At 49.4% G+C, this 24,463-nt stretch overlaps 1 protein-coding gene across 1 annotated transcript in view; it reads left to right on the plus strand.

The window, feature by feature from the left end:
- Positions 1-640: 640 nt before the first annotated feature.
- The window catches only part of AJAP1 (adherens junctions associated protein 1), a 128,047-nt gene continuing 104,224 nt past the window's right edge, over positions 641-24,463 (plus strand). The window contains exon 1 of the mRNA XM_040264199.1: positions 641-722. Coding sequence (XP_040120133.1) covers positions 694-722 — 29 coding nt within the window. The 5' untranslated portion in view covers positions 641-693. The remainder of the gene's footprint in view (positions 723-24,463) is intronic.

The raw sequence follows: 24,463 nt of genomic DNA on the forward strand, positions 1-24,463 counted from the left end.
CCCGCCCGCCTCCTGCCGGCCTCCGGCGCCGCGTCCGTCTGCGGAGCGAGCGCTCAGACGGAGCCCCCGGCCAACTTGAGCGGCGCCGAGCGGCGGCTGGAGTCCCCGGCAGAGCCCCCCGAGTCGGTGGCACGCGCAGGGAAGACGCGTCCGCCAGCGTCGCCGCCGCCCGCACCCCCGGACCTCGCCGCCCCCTCGGCGCGGGGCTCTGGCCGGATCGAGAACCGCGCCGCGAGACACGCACTGTGCGCGGCGGCGCCGCCCGCCTCCCTCTTCGCGGCTCCGGAGGACTAAGCCGCCGCTCCCCGATCCTCGCCGCGCGGCCGCGGCGCCGGAGTGCGCCCCTCCCGGGCCGGCAGCCGGCTCTCTCACCTCACCGCTGCCTTCTCCGGGTCGCTCCCGGAGGGGGTCGCGAGCCCTGCACCCGGGCTCAAGGATGTGCGCCCCCGCGGGCCGCCCCGCCTGAACCATGCGCCCCAACGGCGGCGGCGCGCCGGCCGGCATGGAGCCCCGCGCGGCCGCGCTCTGACTCGCTCTGCGCCCCGCGGCCGGCGGGCGGCGGGCGGCGGGCAGCGGGCGGCGGCGGACCGAGAGCCGGAGACCGGCGCCGCGGGACGGAAGCGAGCGGGCGCGGGCGCCGCGCAGATGGCCGGGGCGAGCGAGATCTGAGGCTCTGCTCCCCGAAACGTGACCATGTGGATTCAACAGCTTTTAGGACTCAGGTGAGCGACCCGGCCAGCGCCGGGGTGCGTGTGGGCGCGCGGGTGCGTGGGTACCTAGCTGGGCTGAAGCGGCGCTTTCCTCTGTGTTGCGAATAAAGCGAACCCCTCTCTGCTCCTGCGAGAGGCCAGCCGGTGTCCCGGGATCCGGGTCGGGGCGCCGCTCCGGAGCTTGGAGCCCCGGAACCGGCTGTCCCGGGTTCCGCGTGTCCGGGTCGGGGCCCCCGCCCCATTTCTCCCGGTTCTGGGGCCGGCCGGGCGCGCCCGCGGCTCCCGGCGCCAGCAGCGCAGTGTCCTGGCCGGCCGCCCCGGCGCGCCGCCTCTTCGGGGCCCAGGGGAGGCGCGGGCCGCTGGGCGCGGCGGGCTGTGAACCCAGGGCGGGGGCCGGGGCTGCCAGGGAAAGCCAGGGGCTCCGGGTCTGGCGAAAGCTCGGCCGGCGGAGTTAGAAGAAATCGAAGCCTGATAGCCACGCCGCCCCTCTTTTCCCCTTCCTCGGGGCCCCGGGGCTGAGAAGGGGCCTCCTGGGCTCCCAGCTGCCGATCCAGCTGTTTGCCGGTGACCTCCGGGCCCGACGGGCGCGCACAGCTGGCGGGCAGCTGGGGCGGGAGACGTTGAGGCTCTGGGGGAGCGCGGGAGGACACCCTTCCTCCCCTACGGGCAAACACGCTCCAGGAACGCCCCGGGGTTTGCCTTTGTCCCGGACTCCAGGGCCGGTTGAAACCGTGGGTTCGAGCTCGATGCCCCCAGCAGGGGTACCCAAGAAGACCCTTTGGGGCAAACTTTGCTGGCCTGCCACGGCTCTCGGGTTTTAGCCCTGCTAGGAGCCAGTCGGACACACTTGTCCCCTTGGCGGGGCAGACGGCCTCCGATCCGTCGCCCTCCCCCCGGGGTCTCGGCGGAGCTGGTGCGTGTGGGTCCCAGGTTGCATTGGAGAACTGGAAGGACGCAGGCGGAGGCTGCGAAAGCCAGCGTGCGGTTCTCGAGTTTGTCCACTGGGATGCACTGCACTCCCGCTTTGGGGAGAAAGGGGCCCGGTCGTCGCCGGAGCCTGTGCCTGAGCCTTCCCCACCACCAGCCGATAAAAGCTGGGGGGAGCGAGCTGAGGGGGGAATCGAGTGCGCGTCCTGATTTTGAGAAACTGGGAGAGGACGGAGCCCGCAAGGCGTCTCCTAGCTACCCTTGATTTATGAGACGATTCCCCAGTCCCGGGGCAAAGCCTGTTGGAAATATCTAGTGAGAATTGTCCAGTGTTATCCTCGGCCTTTTTCTTGAAAGCGGCGTTCCTTGTCTGGGTGGCCGGGTCGTGTTCGGCGGCCTGGGCTTTAATAGGTTAATACTGAAGCGGGTTGCGCTGGATATTGGCTCAGCCTGAATCGATGTCCTGTACTCAGACTAGATAAGGTTTAGGCTCAGCCGCTCTGGGACACAGACTCCATGGAGCGTCAGGGCAGCTCTGCCCGAGTGACCCCTTCCAGGTGCCCTCGCCTCTGCCTACCGGGTTTCAGCCAGACTCCAGAGCCTTCCGAAAGATAAAGGGGTCCCCCCTCTTTGGGAGAGGGTGCTCCTTCAGCTCCCAGACACCTCCCCAGCTGCTGTCTGGCACAGCCTTCCTGATTGACTGCCGGCAAGTTATTTGAACCGACATCTTTCTTTATTACTAACTTGCTAGATTGAAAGATTAGTATATTTTGATAAAGAGAAAAGTGAATAAATATTACGGGAAAAAAGAACCTCTCTGGTGGTTCAGAATTCACTAAAACAGTTCATCTAACACATCCCTGAGTGAGGTCTACTTGGGATTTTGCTTTAGGAAATAGTTCTGTTGCTGATTTTGAAGTTTGACCTTTTGTTTTTTTCCCTTCAGTGTTAGCACAAGAGATTTTCTGTAAATGTGCCTCTGAGGATGGGCTGTCACCTTTCGGGGAGGCTGGCAGGAGAGAGCTCTGTCATGTCTGAGAGCCATCCCCTGGCCGGCTGGCCAGGAGAAGGGGCCGTGCTTGGAGAGTGTGTTTCTGCATCTCACCAGGCATAGCGAAACAGTCACGAAAAGCCAGGGATGGCTTGCCTGGGACCTGCTAATGCGTTTTTCCTTGAAGGTAGCCCATTTCCTCTGCTCCCGAGCCCTTCCATGGCTCCCCCAGGTGAGCACCGGGCATTGTGCTGCCCAGCTTCCAGCCTGGTTAGGTCAGGCAAGCATAAGACATGGGGCCCAGGTGACAGGAGATGGCTCTGGGCGCGACCTGAGTGAAGACTCTCAGCTCTGGCTTGCGAGACAAAGTCTGGGCTAGGATTTCTGCTTCTGCATTGGAAAGGAGCTGTGCGCGGTGCCTTTTCTTCCGAGGAGGAGGAGGAGGAGGAACAGATTGAGTGTTTTGGAGCTGTTTTTATGCCTTTTTGGTGGTGGTTGTAGCAGAGCTCCAAAGATACCTTCCATCCGTGCAGATAAAGGTATCTTTTGAAGGTGGCCTCAGAGCCCTGACAGCTGCGTCCGAGCTCGATTTGGGAGCAGCTTAAAGGGGATGCTTACTCAGCAGGCGGCACAGATTTTAGAGTTTGGCCGCCTGCTTGTGAGTGGCCTCTGAGACCACAGCCCTCCACGTAGCAGCTTTCTCGGGGCTTGGAGCCTGCCAAGCACTTGCCAGGTGTCCTGAGGGGCACAATGGCTAGCCAGCACCAGGCTCCTTGCAGGCCTGGTGCCTGTCCTTCTGCCTGTTCTTCCAGCCTAATGTTCTGTTGCCCCTTCTATTCCGGAGGCCCTGGGTGTGCCTGCGGTGGGGGAGGGTCTGTAGCAATATAAGATGACTCTTCTTTCATGGGGGTTCACACAGGTCCCCACCGGCCACACGGTACCATGCTTGGGCCTCTGTGCACAGTCCCAGTGGTTTGGTTATCCCCATCGCTGCCTGTAAAGTCCTCCAGTAGCTGGGGCCCTGCAGCTGGGCTTTAGAGGACCAGAGGCTCTGTCCACAGATGTCACCCTCCTGGTCAGTCTTGGTTCTCACCCACTTCCAGCTGCTGGCACCAAATTGATTACCACTGGAGCCCCTCGAGTGTCAGTGGCCGTGATACTCATCCAGGACAATATTGCTGGAATAAATCATCATTTTAGGAGACAGCTCACATCTTTTCTGCCACGTGGGTGCATCTCCCCTCACCACTCAAAGCTCCCCCTCCCCCCAGGGGACACACTGTCCATGCAGAGGAGGGGGCAGTAGGCTCCTCCCAGCCTGTTGATTGATTTATTCTTTGGTTGATTTATTCTAATCACCTGCTTCTTTTTCTTCTGTGCATCAAAGAGGCCAGTAAGTGAGGAGCAGGGCACAAGCTGAGACAGTTCCTCGCCTCCCTGAGATGTCTGTCTCCCAGTTCCTGGAGAAAGAGCTGCCTTCTTCCCCATGCATCCTGCATCCTCCTAGCCGGGTCGCTCAGAGGGAACAGCGGCATCCCACCCGCCTTGTGGTCCCCAGCCCCAACACAGACACCATCAAGGTGTTTGGCAGGTGTGGGCTGGGTGTGCTTCTTGAGTTCTTCGCCCCTCAGACGTTGTCTGGGGAGACCACAGCGTGCACAGAGCACATGGGGCAAGGCTGCACCCTGGGTTGCGATGAAGTGGGTGGACACCAAGCCCTAACCTGGCCGACCACTGCCCAGCCTCCCGGAGGCCCGGGCTCCTGTCTGGGGTTACGTAAGAGTCATCTGCTTTCCAAACGTAGTTGCCAAGTTTTCTTCAAAGGGCTACAACTCAGTAGAGACCAAATTGATGTAGAGATTAGCTTGGAAAGCCAAATATATCCTTGATCTAGATTTTCACGTTTGAAGTCTGGCTCAAGAGGGTTTCTCCTGCCCGATGCCAGTCAGCCAGGAGGGGGAGGCAGGAGGAGGACTCACTGGGGCTCCAGCAGACAGACCCTGTGGTCCCAGACTCCACTCTCTCTCAAGACCCCCTTCCAGGAATTCAGAGGAGCTGGTGCATCAGGAGGCCATCCAGCGGGGAGTGGTGGTTACGTAACTCAGATTAACTCAGTTCATAGAAAGTCGGAGGCTGCAGTGTTCCCATGTTGGAGCTCTGGGAGCCCCTGGGAGCTCTGGGGGCCATTCATACAGAGCCTGGATTGTTTCTGGCTGCTTGGAGGAGGCTGCCCTGGCCCCCTGTTGGGAACAGCACTCTCTACCAGCAGTGAGCCAGGCACAGTAGGGTACTTCTTCGGGGCCTCTTCCAAAGCCTCTTCCAGAAGAGCATGCAGGATCCATCCCTTACTGCTGGTGACTGTGGGTGGGGGTAGTGAGCTGGATTGTCTCCTAGCAACCTCTGGACCAGCAGACTTAATTGGGATGTCCCAGCAGATGCAGGGAAGTAGCTAGGTGATGAGTGATGTTTCTCTGAGGGTGCTAAGAGGCTAGAAGCCCCCCGTTCATCTATGGGCATCTTCATAGTAGATAAATACCTCCAGCATGATCCAAAGAGAGCTCAGGTGGAGGACAGTGGGAATGGTGGCATCCGTTTTGCCCTCGTTGGTCCTGACCCACTGACCTGGGCACCATCAGAGTGTCATGTGCTGGCAAAGAACAGGGTCCTGCTGTTGTACCATGGGAGACTAGGAGATCAGGGGGTTGGGGGGGGAATCGGGGGAGGGGGGATCAGGGGGCCCGTGGAGGGTTGGGGGGCTAGGCTGGAGGGACTGGGGACTGTATTTGTGTCTCCATTCCATACGTGCACTCTGAAATAAGCTATTACCTTTATTTGTCCCCTCCCTCCAAGACAAGGTGGGTGGCAGCCATGCTGGGTGCATCTGTGCGTCAGCCTTCTGCACACACCGCTCACACGCTGGTTCTGTCCACTCACGTGCTGGTTCTGTCCACTCACCAGGGCTTTGGTCATTCGGTGCACTGTCTCTTGGGTGGTCAGCCAGCAGAGCCCACTGCCTCTGCCCTCTTGCCGTTTTCAGCCCAGAATGGGCAGTGGCCTGGACTATGTGTCTGCTGAGACCTCCTGCCTAACTCCCCAGCAAGTCAGTGTTTGGGCCCTGTGTGTGACCTCAGGGGTTTCAGCTGGCACTGGAGACTCAGGAGGATACTGGTGCACCTGTGCTCAGGCTTCCTGGTTGGTGCTGGAGAGGAGCCCTGGTCTCTGGACTGTGAGTGATGAGGGCAAGGGCTGTCTCATCCTTCAGCACCTCTGGGGAAGAGTGCTGCCGCTGCACAGATGCTCAGGAGCTCTCTGCAAGTGAGTAAACTTATCCACTTGACACAGTGCCCATGCTTTTTCCAAGTGTTGCCCCTGTAGTTACTTGGTCTTGACTCTAAGCTAAGATCCAGGAAAGGAATGCACAGCCAGAGCCAGGTTTAGGTTGAGACTGTTTCTGCACCCCCACAGATAGAGACCGTCTTCAACCCTACTTACTGGTGCTCACAATTCCACCATTAGAGATTCATTCCTTTGGCTTGCAACTTCATCACAATTGGAATGCAGGCATGTTCAGGAAAAACTGTCTGAGCTACTGATCTGATAATAACTGAAAGCACTCAGTGGGATAGTTTTCAGTTACTATCAGTTCAGTAGGAGTGAGAGCATCCAATTTTTAACTTTCTGAGAGGAAAGGTGAGTGTAGAAGAAAAGAACATGAAGGCAGGTGCCACAGGTCTGGCAGTGGGAGCTAAGGTACCACCAAGGGAGGCCTGAGAGGCATGGGGTAGAAGTTGAGGGTGAAAGGCAAGCTCACTGGCCTTGCCATGGGCTGAGGTCTCCCCTCCCCTGGACTATGTTGGGGAATAGGGACAGTTAACGTGCCTAGGAATTAGTGGAAGACAGGGCCAATGCATCTGAAAGAGAATATTCTGGTCAGTATAGGAGTGCAGGTGAGCAGCTGGAAGACGTTGAGGAATGTTAGTAACACATAGACAGCTTAAGCCATGTCTGTTCCTGTCTTAAATGTGAGCTGTGGAATTTGTACTATATTTGGATAAAATATGCATGCTTTTTTAAAAATTGAGGTATAATTTTCATAAACATTATATTAATTTCAGGTGTACAGCATAATGATTCCATACTTGGATACCTGTGAAATGAGCAACACAGGAGATCTAGTTAACATTTGTCACCATACATAGTTACAGAATTTTTTTCTTATGGTAAGAACTTTGAGGGGGGGATAAATCAAGAGGTTGGGATTAACATATATACACTACTATATAAAAAATAGATAATCAACAAGGCCCTACTGTATAGCACAGGGAACTATACTCAGTATTTTGTATTAACCTGTAAGGGAAAAGAATCTGAAGAAGGATATAAACAGATAGATAGTTGTTGTTTAGATAAAAACTCAGTCCTGTCCAACTGTTTTGTGACCCTGTGGACTGCAGTCTGCCAGGCTCCTCTGTTCATGGGATTTCCCAGACAAGCATACTGGAGTTGGTTGCCGTTTTCCTTCTCCAGGGGATCTTCCTGACCCTGGGATCTCACCCACTTAGGCTGCATTAGCAGACGGATTCTTTACCACAGAGGTATTGGGGAAGCTTTATATATATATATCTTTGCTGTATACCTGAAACTAACAAGACAGGGTAAATCCACTATAATTCAATTTAAAAAAGAAATTAAAAAACAAAACAAAAAGAACTTTTAAGATCTGCTCTCTCAACAACTTTCAAATATGTGATTCAGAGAACAGGCTGGTGGTTGCCAGAGATGAGGGGTGAGGGGTGGGGAGTGGGTGAAAGGGTGGACGGGTCAAAAGGTGCACATTCCAAGAATAAAATAAGTCCCGGGGGTGTCATGCGCAGTGTGACACTGTGGTTCAGGAGCGATATCTGCTGTAAAGGTCTGTACAGCACAGAAAGATGTGCCGATCCCTGTTTCCACTTATCTCTCTCATTGGGCTTGCTCTTCAGCTCCTGAGTGCCTGGGCACGTCTCACCCTGAGTAGATGCCGAGCAGACCCAGAAATGAGTGGATTTCTCCACTTTGAGACTCCTCACTCCAATAATGGGGGCAGGCAAATGAGGGGTAAGACACCCTTATTGGGGTGAAGAGGAGCACTGTCCAATAGAAATATAACGCGGGCTGCATTGGTATTTTGAAGTTTTTCAGTAACCACATTAAAAGAAAAATGTAACAGGTGAAATCAGCTTGAATGATATATTTAATTTTTCAGTATATGCAAAATAGCATTTCCAGGTGTCATCAGTCTAAAGTAGGATTAATGAGGACTCCTGTTACATTCTTACCCTGCTCTGAGACTTGGAGATCAGGAGTGCAGTTTGCTTTCATCTCTGCCTCTGGACTTGCTGCATTTGGGGGCTCATATTGGACACTTCCGTATGGAAACTCGGAAGTGAGAAAAGCAAGTGTTTGGAGACTGCCACCTCCCCAACCCGTGTGTCATGTTGGCACCATTGCTCCATCAGTAAGAGCTCCGAGGAGGGCCAGTCTGGCCAGCAGCCCTCCTGATTCAACAGCGGGCATTTGCTGATGCCAGCTCTATGCCGGGTCGGCGCCAGGGCCAGAGGCAGAAGGATGAGCTGGGGTGGGGGCAGTGGCTGCTGCCATTAGGGGTCCTCAGCTTGGAGAGGGGGGTAGACTGTGCTAGCATGTCCTGTCCTCCATACCTACCATGCCATCACGGGCCCCCCACCAAGGGCCCCCCACCAAGCTGTAATAAAACACTTTTGGGGGCCTGAAGAGGGGATGGCAGAGCTGTTCCTTTGTAACAGAGGTGTCAGAGGCCACAGTCAGCTGATGGAGAGGGAAAAAACCAATGAAAGAGCTAGTGAACACAGAAGCTGTGTTGCCCGCCAGAAAGGAGTGCTGACCCCCAGGATGGGGGAGCATTCCTGCCCCCTCCCCCCACCAAGTGTGTCCCAGAGCCAGTGCCTGGAGTGAGCACACCAAGACCTCCTGGTGGACCCCTGTCACTCCAGCAGTGTACATTCACTGGATCTGTCCTGGTGGGAGCCTCCATCCTCCACCCCTCCCCCCAGCACTTGTCACCAATGCTGAGAGTCCGTGATACCTCAGGCCCATGGGAGGAGGAGAGATGGGGAATCACCAAGGCCTGGTTTCCTTGAAGATTTTAGGAATGTTTTTGTAGAAACAGGTGTGTGTGTGTGTGTGTGTGTGTGTGTATGTGTATGGTGTAGGTGGTATCTGGGTGGAGTGAGCATGTCTGTTGGGGAGTTTATGTGGGTGTGTATTTGGGGAGTTTAGGGGCTAGTGGGCATCCAAGCACTTATCAGGAGTTCCAGCTCCAAGTGAAGAGACTAGTTTTTAAACAAAACTCTCCCTGCAGGAGGGAATTTGGTGTGTTCACAGGACTGATGATCTGGATAAAGAAGCCTGAACAACCACAATCAGAACCTTGCTTCTGACAAATGCTTAGAGAGACAACAGACCCCAAGGGGCTGGTGGGCAGCTGATCAAAGCTGCACAGGTACAAGGGGGCTCTTGAGCAGATTTGGGGGCAGTGTCCTTGCAGTGACCAACCCACCCTGTGCCTTCAGGAAACACTGATGGGGATCTCACTAAGTGCAAGACCTTGGCTCTGGGCACACTTCTGGGCAGTGGGGTGTGATCTGTGAGGGGACTGCACTTTGCTGAGGTGCTCTGAGTGATCATTTGTAGTTACCTGTTCTTGAGTATTAAAGAATTTGTACTGTGGACAAGTCCACAGTATAGGAGTCTGTCTGTATTAAATGGTCAACTCTTTGAGCTCTAAGAAAACTCCCTTTTTGATATCATTTAAATCTTTTTGAATTTATTGACTTAGTTAAGCAGGGCACAGACTCACTGTTGTTCAGTCGCTAAGTTTTGTCCTATTCTTTGTGACCCCATAGCCTGCAGCACACCAGGCTCCTCTGTCCTCCACTGTCACCTGGAGTTTGCTCAAATTCATGTCCATTGAGTCAGTGATGCTATCCAACTATCTCATCGTCTGCCACCCGCTTCTCATTTTGCTTTCAATCTTTCCCAGCGAGTTGGCTGTTTCCATCAGGTGGCCAAAGTATTGGAGCTTTAGCTTCAGCATCAGTCCTTCTAATGAATATTCATGGTTGATTTCCTTTAGGATTGACTGGTTGAATCTTGTTCTCCAAGGGACTCTCAAGAGTCTTCTCCAGCACCACAATTCAAAAGCATCACTTCTTCATCACTCAGCCTTTTCTATGGTCCACCTCTCACATCCGTACATGACTACTGGAAAAATCATAGCTTTGACTATATGGACCTTTGTTGGCTAAGTAATGTCTCTGCTTTTTAATATTGTGTCTAGGTTTTTCATAGCTTTCCTTCCAGGGAACAAGCATATTTAATTTCATGGCTGCATTCACTGTCCATAGTGATTTTGGAGCTCAAGAAAGTAAAATCTGTCACTGTTTGCACTTTTTCCTCTTCTATTTGCCATGAAATAATTGTAAAATCCCTAAATTCAAACTTAGGGAACTTTGGGGCAACTTAGATTCAGGCTTCTTGTGCCCGAATCCAATGATGCAGCCTTTTCAAACTGATCTATAGGCTCTACCAGTTGTTGTGAAGATTCCAGCAAAAGAAGGGTGAGGAAGGAGTAGTCATCAGTGTCTGTAGAAGAGGGATCTCAGGAGTTCAGTATTGATTGATGGACCTCAGTATACCAGGGCCCTGTACAGAATTTTCATACTATTCCATGGAATCCCTGGTCCTGAAAAAAGAACATGTAGGTTGGAAGAAGGGAAGGTCTCATCGAGAAGTTCTGACAGCCTGAAAGTGTTATTAAAAAGCTATCATTCTCAATTCTGTAGATCAATATAACTTATGAAAATAGACCAAGAAAATCCTTAACAGAGTATTAATAAATAGGTAAACTTAGCAACATGGAAAATAAGCATATTGGGGCGGGCTTTCAAGGTGGCTCAGTGGTAAAGAATCTGCCTGCCAGTGTGCCAGTGCAGGAGATGCAGGTTTGATCCCTGAATCGGGAAAATCCCCAGGAGATGGAAATAGCAACCCACTCCAGTATTCTTGCCTGGAGAATCCCATGGACAGAGGAACCTGGTGGGCTCGTAAAGAGTCAGACATGACTTAGCAACTGAGCATGCATGCAAAAAGAAGTATGCACCATGACAAGGTGAAGTTTATACCATGGATGCAAGGATGGTTCAATATTTGGAAGTCAGGTAATGTAATATATCATAAGAAAAGGCTAAGGAAGAAAAATCAGAGGATCATATATGTTTAATAAATTCAGAACTTATCTGTGATGAGAACCTCTAGAAAAAAGGACTAGGGGTTCATTGCTTCAACTTGATAAAGGACATTTATAAAAACTACCACTGACTTGGTAATTAATGCTGAGAAACTGGATGTTTTTCCCCTGAGATGAGGAAAAAGTCAAGGATATGCACTCTCACCACTGTTACTCAACACAGTGCTAGAAGTTCTAGCCAGTGTGCTACAGGAGACAAGGAAATAAAAGACAAACAGAAAAGGAGAGAGAAAACTGTTCTTATTTGTAGATGATACAATTATCTCTATAGATATGATTATCTACATAGAAAACCTCCTGTAATCTATTTTAGAAAACTCCTAAAGTTAATAAGTGAATTTAGCAAGGTTGCAGGATATGAGAGAAATTTACAAAAATGAATTATATTTCTATTATCAGTGAACACACGGACACTGAAATTTAAAAATGCAAAATCATAAGTGGTTACAGTTGCTAAAAAATGAAATATTTCAGTGCAAATCCAATAAAACCTGTTATGCTGATGGCTTGTATTCTGGGAAATGCACAATGCCAATGGAAGAGTCAAAGAAAGTCTGAATATATGAAAGACATACCAGGCTCATGTACAGGAAGACTCATCCTAGTATATGTTGAGGATGTCACTTTTCATTTTTTTTTTTTTTTAATTTATTTATTTATTTTTAATTTTTACTTTACAATTCTGTATTGGTTTTGGCATAGATTGACATGAATCACTTTTCAGATTGATGCAGAGGTTCAGCACAATTCTAATCAAAATCCCAGCAAAATATTTTAACACATAGATCATTCTAAAATTCATATATAAATGTAAAAGAACTAGAATAACTAAGCCAGTTTTGAAAAAGAATGATAAAATAAGAGGCATCAGTCTATCTGATTATGACATCATATAACTACTGTTATCAAATCTGTGTAGTATCAGTGAAACAGAAACAAGGAGTCTAGACCCCCACAAAGACACACAACTGAATTTTGACAAAGGTACAGACTCAGTGGAGAAAAGACAGCCTTTTCAATAAATGATACAAGAACAAAAGGACGTTTATAGGCAAAAATAAAATCCTCGCTTTATACAAAAGTAACCCTGGATACAAAGTTCTGGATCACAGAATTAAATATAAAACATGAAAACACTAAAACTTTTAGGAAAAAAAATCTACAAGATGTGGAGCTTCCCAAATAGTTCTTAGACTTGACAGCAAAAGCACAATCCATAAAAGGGGAAAATGATAAATTGGACCTCATCAAAATTTTTACATTTTCTCTGTGAAAACTTTTTAAGAGGATGAAAATATAGGCTGAAGAGTGGGCGAAAATATTTGCAAACCACACATTTGACAAAGGGCTAATATCCAAAATACAAAAAGACTCTCAAAACTCACAAAGACCTCTCAAAAAAAAAAAAAAAAAAAAAGGAAAAAAAAAACAAGCTAATTAGAAACAGGTAGAGCCATCATGGGACATTTCATCAAAGAGGGTGTTTAGATGGTAAAGAAAAAAAAAGGCATGTGAAAAGATGGTCAACATCATTGGCTGTTAGAGAAATGCAATTAAAACTACAATGAAACTTCCTTATCCATCTACCAGAATGGCTAAAATAAAAAATACTGACACCAAATTCTGACCAGTATATGGGGACCCGGGATCACTCATACACTGTTGATGGGAAGGTGAAATGTTCCAGCCAGTCCACAGAGCCCTTTGGCAGTTTCTTATTAAATTAACCATGCAACTTCCTTGAAGTTGAGCATTCCACTCTTGGGCATTTAGAGAAATGAAGATTTCTGTCCACATGAGAAATTGTATATAAATGCTTATAACAACTTTATTTGTAAATAAAGTCTCAAATTGGAAACAATCCAGGTGCCCTTCAGTAGGTGAATGGCTAAACATGTCATGGTACCTTTACACCATGGAATAGTGTTGAGCAATAAAAACGAGAAAACGCTTAGTATGTGCAGCTGCCTGCATGAACCTCCAGAGAGTTATGCTGGGTGAAAAGAGGCAACCTCAAGGGTTACACACTGTATGGTGATTCCACAGTCTTCTTGAAATGAAAACATTATAGAAATTATAGTTCTTGTAATTATAATTATAGAAACACAGTAATAATTGTCAGAGGTTAGAGAAAGAAGAGAATGGCTATTATAGGAGAAACTCGGGGGCCCTCATGGTGACGGGAAGCTTTCTGTCTTGATTGCATCTGTGTCACTATGCAACTTACTTTGTTGCTGTTCAGTCACTAAGTCGTGTCTGACTCTTTGTGACCCCATAGACTGCAACACGCCAGTCTGTCTGCAACACTATCTCCCAGAGTTCGCTCCAATACATGTCCATTACGTCAGTGATGCTGTCTAACCATCTCATCCTCTGTTAGCCCCTTCTCCTTTTGCCTTCAGTCTTTCCAGCATGGGGATCTTTTCCAATTAAGTTGGCTCTTCCCATCAGGTGGCCAAAGTATTAGAGCTTCAGCTTCAGCATCGGTCCTTCCAACGAATATTCAGGACTGATTTCCTATAAGATTGACTGGTTTGATCTTGCAGTCCAAGGGACTCTCAAGCGTCTTACCAGCACCACAGTTCGAAAGTATCAGTTCTTTGGCACTCAGCCTTTTTTATGGTCGAACTCTCACATCCGTGCATGATGTTTGGAAAAATCATAGCTTTGACTATATGCACCTTCATCGGCCAAATGATGTCTCTGCTTTTTAGTACACTGTCTAGGTTTGTTGTAGCTTTCCTTCCAAGGAGAAAGCATCTTTTAATTTCATGGCTGCATTCGCCGTAAGCAGTGATCTTGGAGTCCAAGAAAATAAAATCTGTCACTACTTCACTTTTTCCCCTTCTATTTGTCTTGAAGTGATGGGACCAGATGCCATGATCTTAGTTTATCCAGCTTATACATTGTATTGTAGTTTTGTAAGATGTTACTGCTGGGGAACTGGGTAGGGGTGTGCAGTATTTCTTCCTATCATGTCTTACAACACTTGTGAATCAACTCAAAAAGTATCGTTAAAAAAACTAGTATTCTCTACCGCACTGTCAAAGGTTAGCATCTGATTGTGTGTTTGTGTCCCCTCTTTAGGTACCATGTATTTGAATTTAATGACAAGTCATGAGTGATGTGAAAACAGGTAAAAAAAAATTTACAAGATTTGCTACGCCACACTTTTTATCATGCTAAATACATCAGCATGTAAACTTGCAGTGTTGCTAATGTGATGATATCTGTTAGCAGTGACAGTAATGAATGACCTGGTGTATAATTATTGGATAAGAAGAGCTGTCCAGATTCATGCATAAATCAGGTCAGCTCTGAAAATAGCACAGCCTTTCTGGGGACAGTCCTGCTTGCCTGCCCTGGCACATAGGGTGGTATCAAGACCGTATTCCAAGGAAACACAAACAGTTGGTTTCCTGTTTTTAGATCAGTAAGACAAGAGCCTCAAGTTTGTGAAGGCACAATGTTCCTTTGTACCTCTGCTGTTTTCACTTTCTTTGGTCTTTATGATAAAAGAACTGGTGTGTGTGTGTGTGTGTGTGTGTGTGTGTGTGTGTGGTATGCACACATGTGCTCTATTAATACTTGTGGAATGAAGTTGGATAATGCAGTGGGAAACTCTGCGTCAGATTTGGCTGTGAACTGCTGTGATTCCAAGAACTAGACCCTTTACTTCTCTTTTTCTCTCCTTTTCTGTCCAGCTAGGAGGCGCTGGAATACAATGTTCCAGACCTTTCCATAACCTGGACTTTTGCAAATGACCAGCCAATCAGCACCATCTCAGTCTGTCCTCAGAATCCATGTGACGACCCTGCAAGGCAGGTGTTGCCACACTGATTTTACAAAGGAGGAACCTGAAGTTTACAGAGATTAAGTGATTTGCCCAAGGTGACTCAGGGGGCTGGTGGGGAAATGTGCTCTTCCCACTGTCCTTTATGGCTCTCATGTTTTATATAAAATCTACTTTTCACTCCCTTGATTTAAGTCACATTTTGCCCTTCTAGGAAAAATAAAAATGAAAACAAAACCAAACGTAAAGTGGAGAAGGACCCAGCCACTGTGATGTCATGTTAGCACTCTGTGGATCTAGCTAGCCCTGACTCTGAGGTTGTAAGTCCTTCCTGCACCCAGAATTTTAGGTAAAAGCTTTGTAGTCTAAATCAGAGGTTATTTTGCAGCAAAGAATTCATAAGATGTCATAAAGAGATGAAAACTCATACCTGTGACACAGATACAATTATTTAATCTATTTAATAATTTAAAATAAGTATGTTACCAAATTTAAGGAAGCCTCTTTTGAGAGCTCTTGTGAAATTAAACTTGAAATTAATGGGTTGAGAAAGTTTGGTTTAACATAACTTGTAAATCTAGTCTAGTACCAAAAGAGGTCATAATGGAAGTTGGCACATCCCATAATACTCAAAAGCTCTCACATATGGGATTATCTGAATGGTTGACTCCGATTATGAAGTGTATGTCTATGTACATGGAGATGTTTAATATGTAAACCTAAATAGATGGAAAAACTAGATATAGTACATTGAAGAAAAAAAAAACCTTAGTCTGGATAAAAAGGATTGCCCACATGGTATAGTTTATGTACCATAGCATTCATCCATGTTAAATGTACAATTCAGCTTCTAGTGAACTTACTGTGGTGTGCAACCATCTTTGTACTTATCTTAGAGCATTTCCACCACCCTCAATAAGATCCCTTGTATTGTTTACAGTTAATCCCATTCTCACCCCCAGCCTCAAGCAATCTCTTGCCTGACTTCTGGCTCTAGATTTGCCTGTTCTGGGCATTTACTATGAACAGGATCAGACTTTCTTGTCTGGTTTTCTTCACTTAACATAGGGTTCTTGGGGTCTACTTTGTGGGCTTTTTTTATTTCTGAGTAGCATTCCATTTTTGGACATACCACAGTTGGTTTATCCATTCATCTGTGGACGGGTCTTTTCGCTTTGCTACTTTGTGGCTGATACGGGTCTTTTCGCTTTGCTACTTTGTGGCTGATACAAACAGTGCTGCTGTGAACATTCTTTCCATTTCTCTCCTGATCCCATGTTCTTTGTACCCATCCATATAAATGTTTTGGCAGGGGTGGGGTTCAGAGATGTCCTTAAGGTGTTACTCATTTGGTGGAAATGCATAGGCCAGGTATCCAGGCTCCACCTCTGGGTTTGGATTTGCTCCTTCCCTTTGATCTGAAGAGAAGAGCTGACTGCACAGAAACCTTTGTTTATTCATTCATTTTTCATTCGATACACATTTATTGAGTGTCAGCTGTGTCTCACCATGGTGCCACATCTTGGTGAGATAAAGATCCGGACAAAGGTTTCCGTTCTGCCTTGGTACAAAGATACTGTGAAGGGGAACGTTTTGTTCATTGGAACAAGGGCTCCTAACTGGCCTGGGGCTGGTTCACATGGCTGGGGGGAGGCAGCCTGTGGCCTAGGGTTGGAGGGGTCCTACAGATGGTCCTGCAAAAAGTCCCCCAGCCACAAAGCACCCTCCTGCTGCAAGTGGCTGGTGTGGCCCTTGGGTCTCCCAGGGAGTCTCAGGGAAGCAGCTGTGCTTTTTTTGGGGTCCTATGCTTCCTTCCGGAGGGCAGTGGCCATTTTAAGGAAATCCACCACCACGGGACGTCTTAAAACAAAAGCTATCATTTCAGATGAAAGAGAGAGTGTCGGTCTGAAAGCTCAGGACAGAGTGTTTGGTTTTGTTTTGCCGTGTTGGCTGCAGAACCCCCATACTGTACTCTTCTGCTGGGGGTGGGTGGGGAGCCTCATTCTCAGCAGTCAAGGTTGGCCCTGAGAGGTGGCCATGATTTGGGAGATGGAGCTGGGCAAGTCCTCACCTGCTTGTCTTTCTGTAAGTGAACCTTTGGGTGAAGCTCCACATGGTCCCATTCGAGCATTCATATAACCCACTTTGATGAGTCTCATCACTCCCCCTTCGGCCCGGCTGTACCCGTGATCAAAAGTGAATGTTCCCCCTGGGGATCCAGTCTCCCAAACTGTTGCAGAAAGCCACCTTAGGCCGGGAATTACCCAGGGGTGCCCGATGGGCTTCATTTGCGCACATCCGCTGTTTTATAAAACTGACTTTTCTAGGTGATCAGTGAGCAGGCAGGGTTCTGCCTTGCAGGCTAGCATGGAACCTCCAGAAACCATGAGGCCAGGCCGTGACAGAAGCCTCAGCCTCCAGACCAGCTGAAGACCACGTTCTCACGCTTAGCAAGGAGCACATTGTGATGAGGAAGGATCCACCCCAGAGTCCGTTTCTCTCACTCCTCCCACCCCCTGTCTTTTGTAAAGAGAAGATTCAGGACTGTACCCAGATGCTGAAGAGAACTGTGCTTCCTGCTGAGGGACACGGTGGCTTTCAGAATGCAAGGATTCTTTAGGGAGCCAGTTATGCAAGACAAGAGTAAGCATATTTATTTTTATGACACCACATTTCAAAACCCCAGAAAACATTGACGGAATGGCCCATTAGGTGCTGGCCCCTAGTGCTGTGGCATGGCCCTGGGCACGTTTCTGGGGGGCACTGGCAGGCCCTTAATGAAAGCCTGGCCTGGGGCTAGTTGACTGCCTGTTACTGCTCTGGCCCCAAATTCCATCTTCCCTCAGCATCTGCAGGCTAATTCAAGTGTCTTCACAGAAGCCCGATGCCTTCGAAAAGCTAAGCCTCAAGCTCACACAGCTGGCATCTCTCTCCCAGGTTCTTGTCCCCAGGGTCACGGGAGAGGTCAGGGCTGTGGCTCTGTCACACCAGCCACCAGATGGCCCCTTGAGGGTGTGATGCCCCAGCACTGCAGCCCAGGCCACTTCTGGCCTGGTGAGGCTGAGGGAGAGTTTCTCCTGCAGCTTCATTCTGCGGGTGCGGTGACCTGCCCCCAGGTGCAGTGCTGTGCTAGGCACGGAGACAGGGGACTTCCCCCAGCTCTGCAGGAACTCTTCATCAGAGTGAGAGCAGCAGTGCAGCTGGAATTGCAGGAGCTGAGAGGAAGAAGCAGAGGGCTCTACCTGGAGCCACTGGGAAGACTTCCTGGAGGAGGTGGCACTTGGCCTTGTCTGGGAAGAGGAGGAGGAAGAGGGTGCAGCTAGGCAAAGGGAAAGGGTGGCTGCTGTTGACCACTTCCAGTGCACGTGCTTCACAGCCAGCGACCCGGGGGTACCGAAGGGTCAGTGACTTTCTGAGGATACCCCTCCCACCCCCACCGCCAGGAGGAGTGTGGGTGCCAGGAGTAGATGGAGCTGGGTGATTAGCCAACAGCACAGAGTCAAGGTGGAAATTTCCAGTAGGAAAGGGAAGATGGGAGATTGGATCCTCCTCAAAGGATGTCACGTGTCGTCCAAACCTGTGCAACAGAAAAGATGAAGGCCTTCTTACAGTAGCTTCAAAGAGAGAGCTGGTGTGTGCAGGTGTGTGCGTGGAAGCGTGCATCTATATGGGGTGTGTTTGTGTGGGGAATATGGGTATGTAGGTGTGTGTGGGTGTCTGTGTATTGTGGGAGGTGTGCATGAGTGTGTACATTTGTCTGTGAATGTGGTGGTGTGTGTAGCTTTTGTGTTTTTGTGTGTGTCTATGTATATGGGGATTGTGTATATGTCTGTGAGTGTTTTTGTATGTGGGGTGTGTGTTGTGAATGGGTGTGTATGAGGAGGTGTGTGTGTGTCTGTGTGTTAACGGAGGCATGTGTATGTGGGTGTACGTCTATCTACAGGTATGGGAGTGTATGTAGTTTTTATGTGTCTTTGTGTGTGTCTGTGTGTATAAGAGTGCATGTGTAGACGTGTGGATTTTTATATCTGGGCCTATGGGATGTGTGTGTGTGTGTGTGTTTGTGTGTGTGTGTTGTGTAGGGGAGTGGGTATGTGGCATCACTAGACTTGAAAATCACCAGTTAACAAATCTTTGCCCTTTTCATCCATCAGCTCTCAAGCAGTGCAAAAACTTTCACAAAATCTCTTAATAGCTCTCCAGGGTCAGGAAACATCATTAGCCTTATTTCACAGACTGGTAAACTGAGGCAGAGAAAGGGTGAGCAGTTTATCTCAGCTCAGCAGAGTCACAGAGGATCTAGCCCAGACTCTCGGGCAGCCAGCGGTCCAGCCCCGGCCCTGGGAGGGGGACTCCGGGGACAGCATGGCATTTCCTTGTCTTATTTTGTGTGTCCTTGGGAGCCCCAGCCTAGGAGACGGGACATCATCCATGCTGATGTTCTTGGCAGCTCTGAGAGATGATGGGAAGGGTGGACTTCGAACCAGCTCCTCCCATCATCCTGAGGCCCCCCTCCTCCCACCTTGTATAGGAATTCAGAATCCTTCTGAGCTACAAGCAGAAAGAATTCATGTCAGTGGCGCAGGGAATATTTGGATCTCACAGGAGGGAGTCAGACTCAGCCAACACTCCTTTTCCTTTTGTTTTTTTTTTTTACTGATATGAAATTCAATGGTTAACAAAATTAACCATTTAAAAATGTACTTTTCAGTGGCATTAGTGCATGCACAATACTGGGCAGCCATCAGCACTAGCTAGTTGCAGACGATATTCGTCTTCCAAAGGGAAGCTTGGTACCCATCAGCTGTCGCTCATTCCCCTCCCTCATCTCCTCGCAACTGCCAGTGTACTTTCAGTCTCTAAACTGTCAATCCTGGACAGTCCATGTAAATGAGATCATGCAGCAACTGACCTTTGGAGCCTGGCCCCTCTCACTCATCCACATGGCAGTCCGAGTCAGTGCCTCATTCTTTCTCGTGGCTGAATAACACTCCACTGTATGGGTGGACCAATATGTATTTTCCATTCATCCACCGATGGTGATTTGGGTTGCTTCACCTTTGGCTACTGTGAATAGTGCTTCTGTTCATGTGAGTGTACAAGTGTCTGTCTTAGGCCCTGCTTTCGATTCTTTCGGGTGTGCGTAGGTGTCAGCACTTCCCACACACGATGTTTATGCACACCTACCTGGGTTGGAAGCAGCTGCACTGTTTGCGTGATCTTGGGCAGCTCCCGTGGTCCCTCTGAGTTTCCCCGTGGGCTTGGGATGGGCTTGTCACCCCACATGGGGCTGGGAGGAGGGTCACTGTGTGAAAAGCACCACCCAGTACCTGGCTGCCCAGTGACAGAGCCATCCCCATCCCCACTCCATTACAGAGAGCCAGGCTTTCGCTTTGCCTGTGGTCCCAGTACTGGAGTGCCCGGCATGGAGCAGCTGTTTTCATCTTTACTCCTGACACATCCCCAGGGAAGAGGCTCCGGAGAGAAGCAGCACTTTTTATAAGCTCTGCACTAAAGAGGGATTATGAGCCATTTTGGGAGTGGATTAAAGCAGTTGCCCCTGGGATGGATCTTATTCTCGGTGACTTCTGCTTTCCCCTCTTCCTGGACCTCAGAGCTGAGTCGTGTGGTCTATTGAAAACCACCTGAACCAACGTTTATCCTTTTAGTTGAAAAGCCAGCCTGGACCGTGCAATCACATGGGACCTCTGTGAGCCAGCCATGGGCCGTGAACTTGGAGCGTCCCCGTAATGACTTCCTGAGCCTGTTGCCTTTCATTGAGAGCTGTGTCTTGCCAGCAGAGAAGTGCAATGCCCATTCTGCTGCTGGCTCCTGGGACACTGCTACGCCTCGAGTCCAGTGCCTGGGTCCCCAAGGAGCAGGTGGGTGGACGTCTCCCTCTCCGACCCCATCCATCTGCAGTTTTTAAAGAACCTGCTGGGCGACTCGTCAGTAAAATGTGTGAGAGTGGGAGCACAAAGGCATTGTATTCCAGATTAACTGGAATACAGGTTCCCAGAATGTTATTTTATCCTCTCCCTTTTGGAGAAGGGGAAAAGGCAAATGACTTACCCAGTATGTCGACAGGAAGGTTCAAGTTTTAGGGAAGCGTCTTTTAAGGGATGCCCTGGCATGGAGATGGTTTGAGAGAATGCCCTGAGCCTTATGCGTCGTTCCCCATCTTGGAGATTGAGGTGATAGTAACACTTGCTGGCATTTCATAGAGTTTGCCTCACACTTCCCATGCATTATTGTTCACAGCCACGGGTAGAGTTGGGTGATTTTGTTCATTTCATAAGTGGAAGAAACCGAGGTCCAAAGCATAATAGTGATACTAATAATGACATGAGGATGACAGTTTTCATAAAAATAGCAATAGCAAGCAACTGTTACCAGGAGCTTACAGTGTATCATAGCACAAATGCAGCATCTTTCTTAATCTTCACACAGACTGATGGGAGCATCAGAACGTGGGTCTTCTTATCTGACAGGCGTGGGACCATGGGCTCAGGACACGCCCGCTTTTCCCAAGCACAGCCTGGGCGGTGGAAGAGACGGACCTCTCCCAGATCCTTCAGTCCTTCTCTAAATGTCTTCCTGATTCTGCGCTCACAGCATATCTCCATTCATCAAACGATGCTGGCATGATGACATGGAAACCTCGTTAGGCATGCTTCTAATCTAAAAGATATTGGCCCATTATTTTTCCTGCTTTTGTAGATCCGGAGACTGAACAAAATTGAATCCCTGGGTAACCAGAAAATGTAATTAATGGGAACACAGAGTTTCACAGAGAAGCTGGTTGGAGCCTGCTTTCATTGTGATGGTCTGAGTGGGGACCCACAGTGCAGACCTCCCACATGCACTTGGGTGCCATGGCAAGAATGAGACTTTTGGAAATGAGCATTCTCCTGAGCACTGTTCTTTCCCACTGAGTGGAGTCTTCCAGAACCCTCCCCCACCTCCCTGGTTTCTGTGGTTTGAGGCTCTCTGAGCTGCCTGAGCATCATTACAATGTGTACATTTAATCTAAACACTGCCTGTCTCCTGGGTGTGGCCCCTTGGCATTGGGTGGGAGGGCATTCAAGGTCACTGAGACCTTCCGTGGCTGGACCTTTTGGTTGCTGAATGTCACCAAGGTTATTGGACCCCATATCAGTGCAGTATAAAAAGCTACAGGCACATTGAACAAAAATGAAAGAGCTGAACCTCCAGGAGCCACAGGGCTACAAGTGGTCAGATGTTCCAGCATTGGGGGCACTACAGGAATGGAAGATGTTTCTGCCTGAGCTTTGGCCATGTGGTGTTGGGATATGGATTGGCCCTGTTTGGAATTCTGCATCGTGCTTCTGATGAAGTCTGAGGGTCTGGGAAGCAGGATGTCTAGCAGAAGCTCCTCAGATGGCCCCAAAGCAGCCATTTCTGGGGACCAGAACTCACTGTAGAGGCACTTCCATTGCAAATGCCAGCTCTCTCCAGTGCCATTTCCGGAGACTGGACCATGTCTCTCTGGTGCTCCATGGGGTCTCCAGGGGTGAGTGTCCCAGTGGATGATGGTTGAGACTTGTGGCCCCCTTGCAGGTCCTGGGCTTTGACTGGGATGTGATGCTCTGCCCTGAATCCATCACTTGACACACAAAGGGGACTTTGCAGAAGTAATTAAGGTCACTAATCAGTTGATCCTAGAATAAGGAGATTTCCCTGGATTATCCAAGTGGCTGTAGTGTGACTGTGCATGCCCTTAGACACTGCGGCAGAAAGACGGAGAGAGGCAGAAGCCAGGTAGGGAGATGCCAGCCGTCACAAGGATGTGACGTGGTGTGCAGATGGAAATGACCACCCACTGAGGAAACGGGGACTTCAGTCCTGCAGCCATGGGGACTGGATTGTGCTGGCTGTCTGCATGACCTGAGAAGAGGATCTTTCCCCAGGGTCTCCTGGGGAGAAGCAGCCCAACAGTGCCTTGATGTGAGCTTGTGCAGCCCTGAGCAGATGGTCAGCCGTGCCCCTCTGGGCTTGGACCCACAGAGGTATGGGCTGATCCCTGGCTGGTGGTTCAAGCTGCTAAGTTTGTGGCAATTTGTTACACAGTGCAGCTGACTGATACAAGTAACTTAGGTAAAGAGGTGTCCTTGATGTCCAGTTTTCTTACACCCGCTCCTCCCCTCTTGTCTTCCCCCCATTCTGTTCTCTCTTCCCTTCTCTCCTAAGGCTTTATCAGAATTAGTGGTTCCTGAGATTTGGGATCTCTGTAGACTGTATTGAACTGTGTTGCTACCACATATGACTGCCAGATAAAATACAGGATGCCTGGTTATATTTGAATTTCAGACAATTGTTTAAATGTACCAAATACATTTTTTAAAAAGTTTGTCCCAAGTTTTGCATGAGATATCCTTACATTAAAAAAAAAAACGGCTAAAGCTGTGTTTTTTTCTGAAATGCAGATTTTATTTTCATTTGCTAAATCTGGCTCCCTGGACCCCGAGATTGTAACCAAGCTGGGAGACTGGCTTTCAGCACAGGCTAATGGGTTGGGGGAGGGCATTGGAGAGGGGATTCACGGAGAACCTTTGGGGCTTTAGGAGCTATTAGATAGGTCAAGGGTCAGCAAACCAAAGTCTGAGGGCAGTATCCCACTCCTGCCTGATTTTGTAAATAAAGTTTTATTGGCACATGGCCACACCCACTCATCTGCATATTGTGACTGTTTTTGTGCTACAAAGGACAGGATTGCATGATTGTGCCAGGGAGCCCTGCTCAGCTCAGCGGCCTGAAATACTTGCTCTCTGGACTTTTACAGGAACAGTTTGCTGACTCTTGGTGGGTTCAGAGGTCAGAGGGAAGGCAGAGGTGCTGGTGGTGAAATGAAGGACTGAAGTCAGATACAAGGGGTGACTTTCTGACCCAGAGCGCAGCTGGCCAGGCTTTTGCACACAGCAGGCAGGAGCTCTTGGGCCCCCGGGCTCTGGTTTGATGAGAAGCTTGTCAAGCCAGTTTTTGTTTGCACAGAGGACAGGGCAGAGTAAGCAGGCTACACTCTTCTCTGCCTCCCCGTCTCTGTATTTTGGGGTCTCTGGCAGAAAGTTCTGTGCAAACAAAAGCCTCCTTTCATCTGCATGTGCCTATTTCTGTCTCATTGCCTACTTCTGCTCTTCCTTCTTGACATTCAGCGTTTTCAAACACAGATTCTGCACAGGGCATGAATCATGTTGCCATGTGGCCATGGAGACGTTGTCTGGGGCGCTGGCTCCAGCATCCTCCTGCAGGCTTGGGGAACACACTCCCTTCCCTGTAGAGTCCAGGTGTCAGAGCCTCAGGACAGGAGGAGGGGGCAGGACCTGGGACATAGACCGTGTCCCACTCTCCAGCCCCTGTCCCTCTCCTGAGCCCCTTGAGGACCAGTGAAGGGAGCTGTCTCCAGGACCATCGTCTCTTCCTACATGGGCTCCTGTGTTTGGGAATCCCCGGACCACTCCCACTTCTGACACCAACTGCCGCATTTGAGGGTCCTCAGGACCACCCTCAGGTTCAGTAATTTACTAGAGGGGCTCCTAGAACGTGGAAAGGCTCTTGCACTCACAGTTAAGGTTTATTACAGGGAAAGGATGCAGATTAAAATTGGCAGTGGGAAGAGACGCATGGGCAGAGCCCAGGAAGGAGCCAAACCCAGACTCCCAGTGGGCCCCTCCCCGTGCATTCAGGACATCGTCCTC

The sequence above is a fragment of the Oryx dammah genome, unplaced genomic scaffold (assembly GCF_014754425.2).
Source record: "Oryx dammah isolate SB20612 unplaced genomic scaffold, SCBI_Odam_1.1 HiC_scaffold_21, whole genome shotgun sequence".
NCBI classification, from domain to species: domain Eukaryota; kingdom Metazoa; phylum Chordata; class Mammalia; order Artiodactyla; family Bovidae; genus Oryx; species Oryx dammah.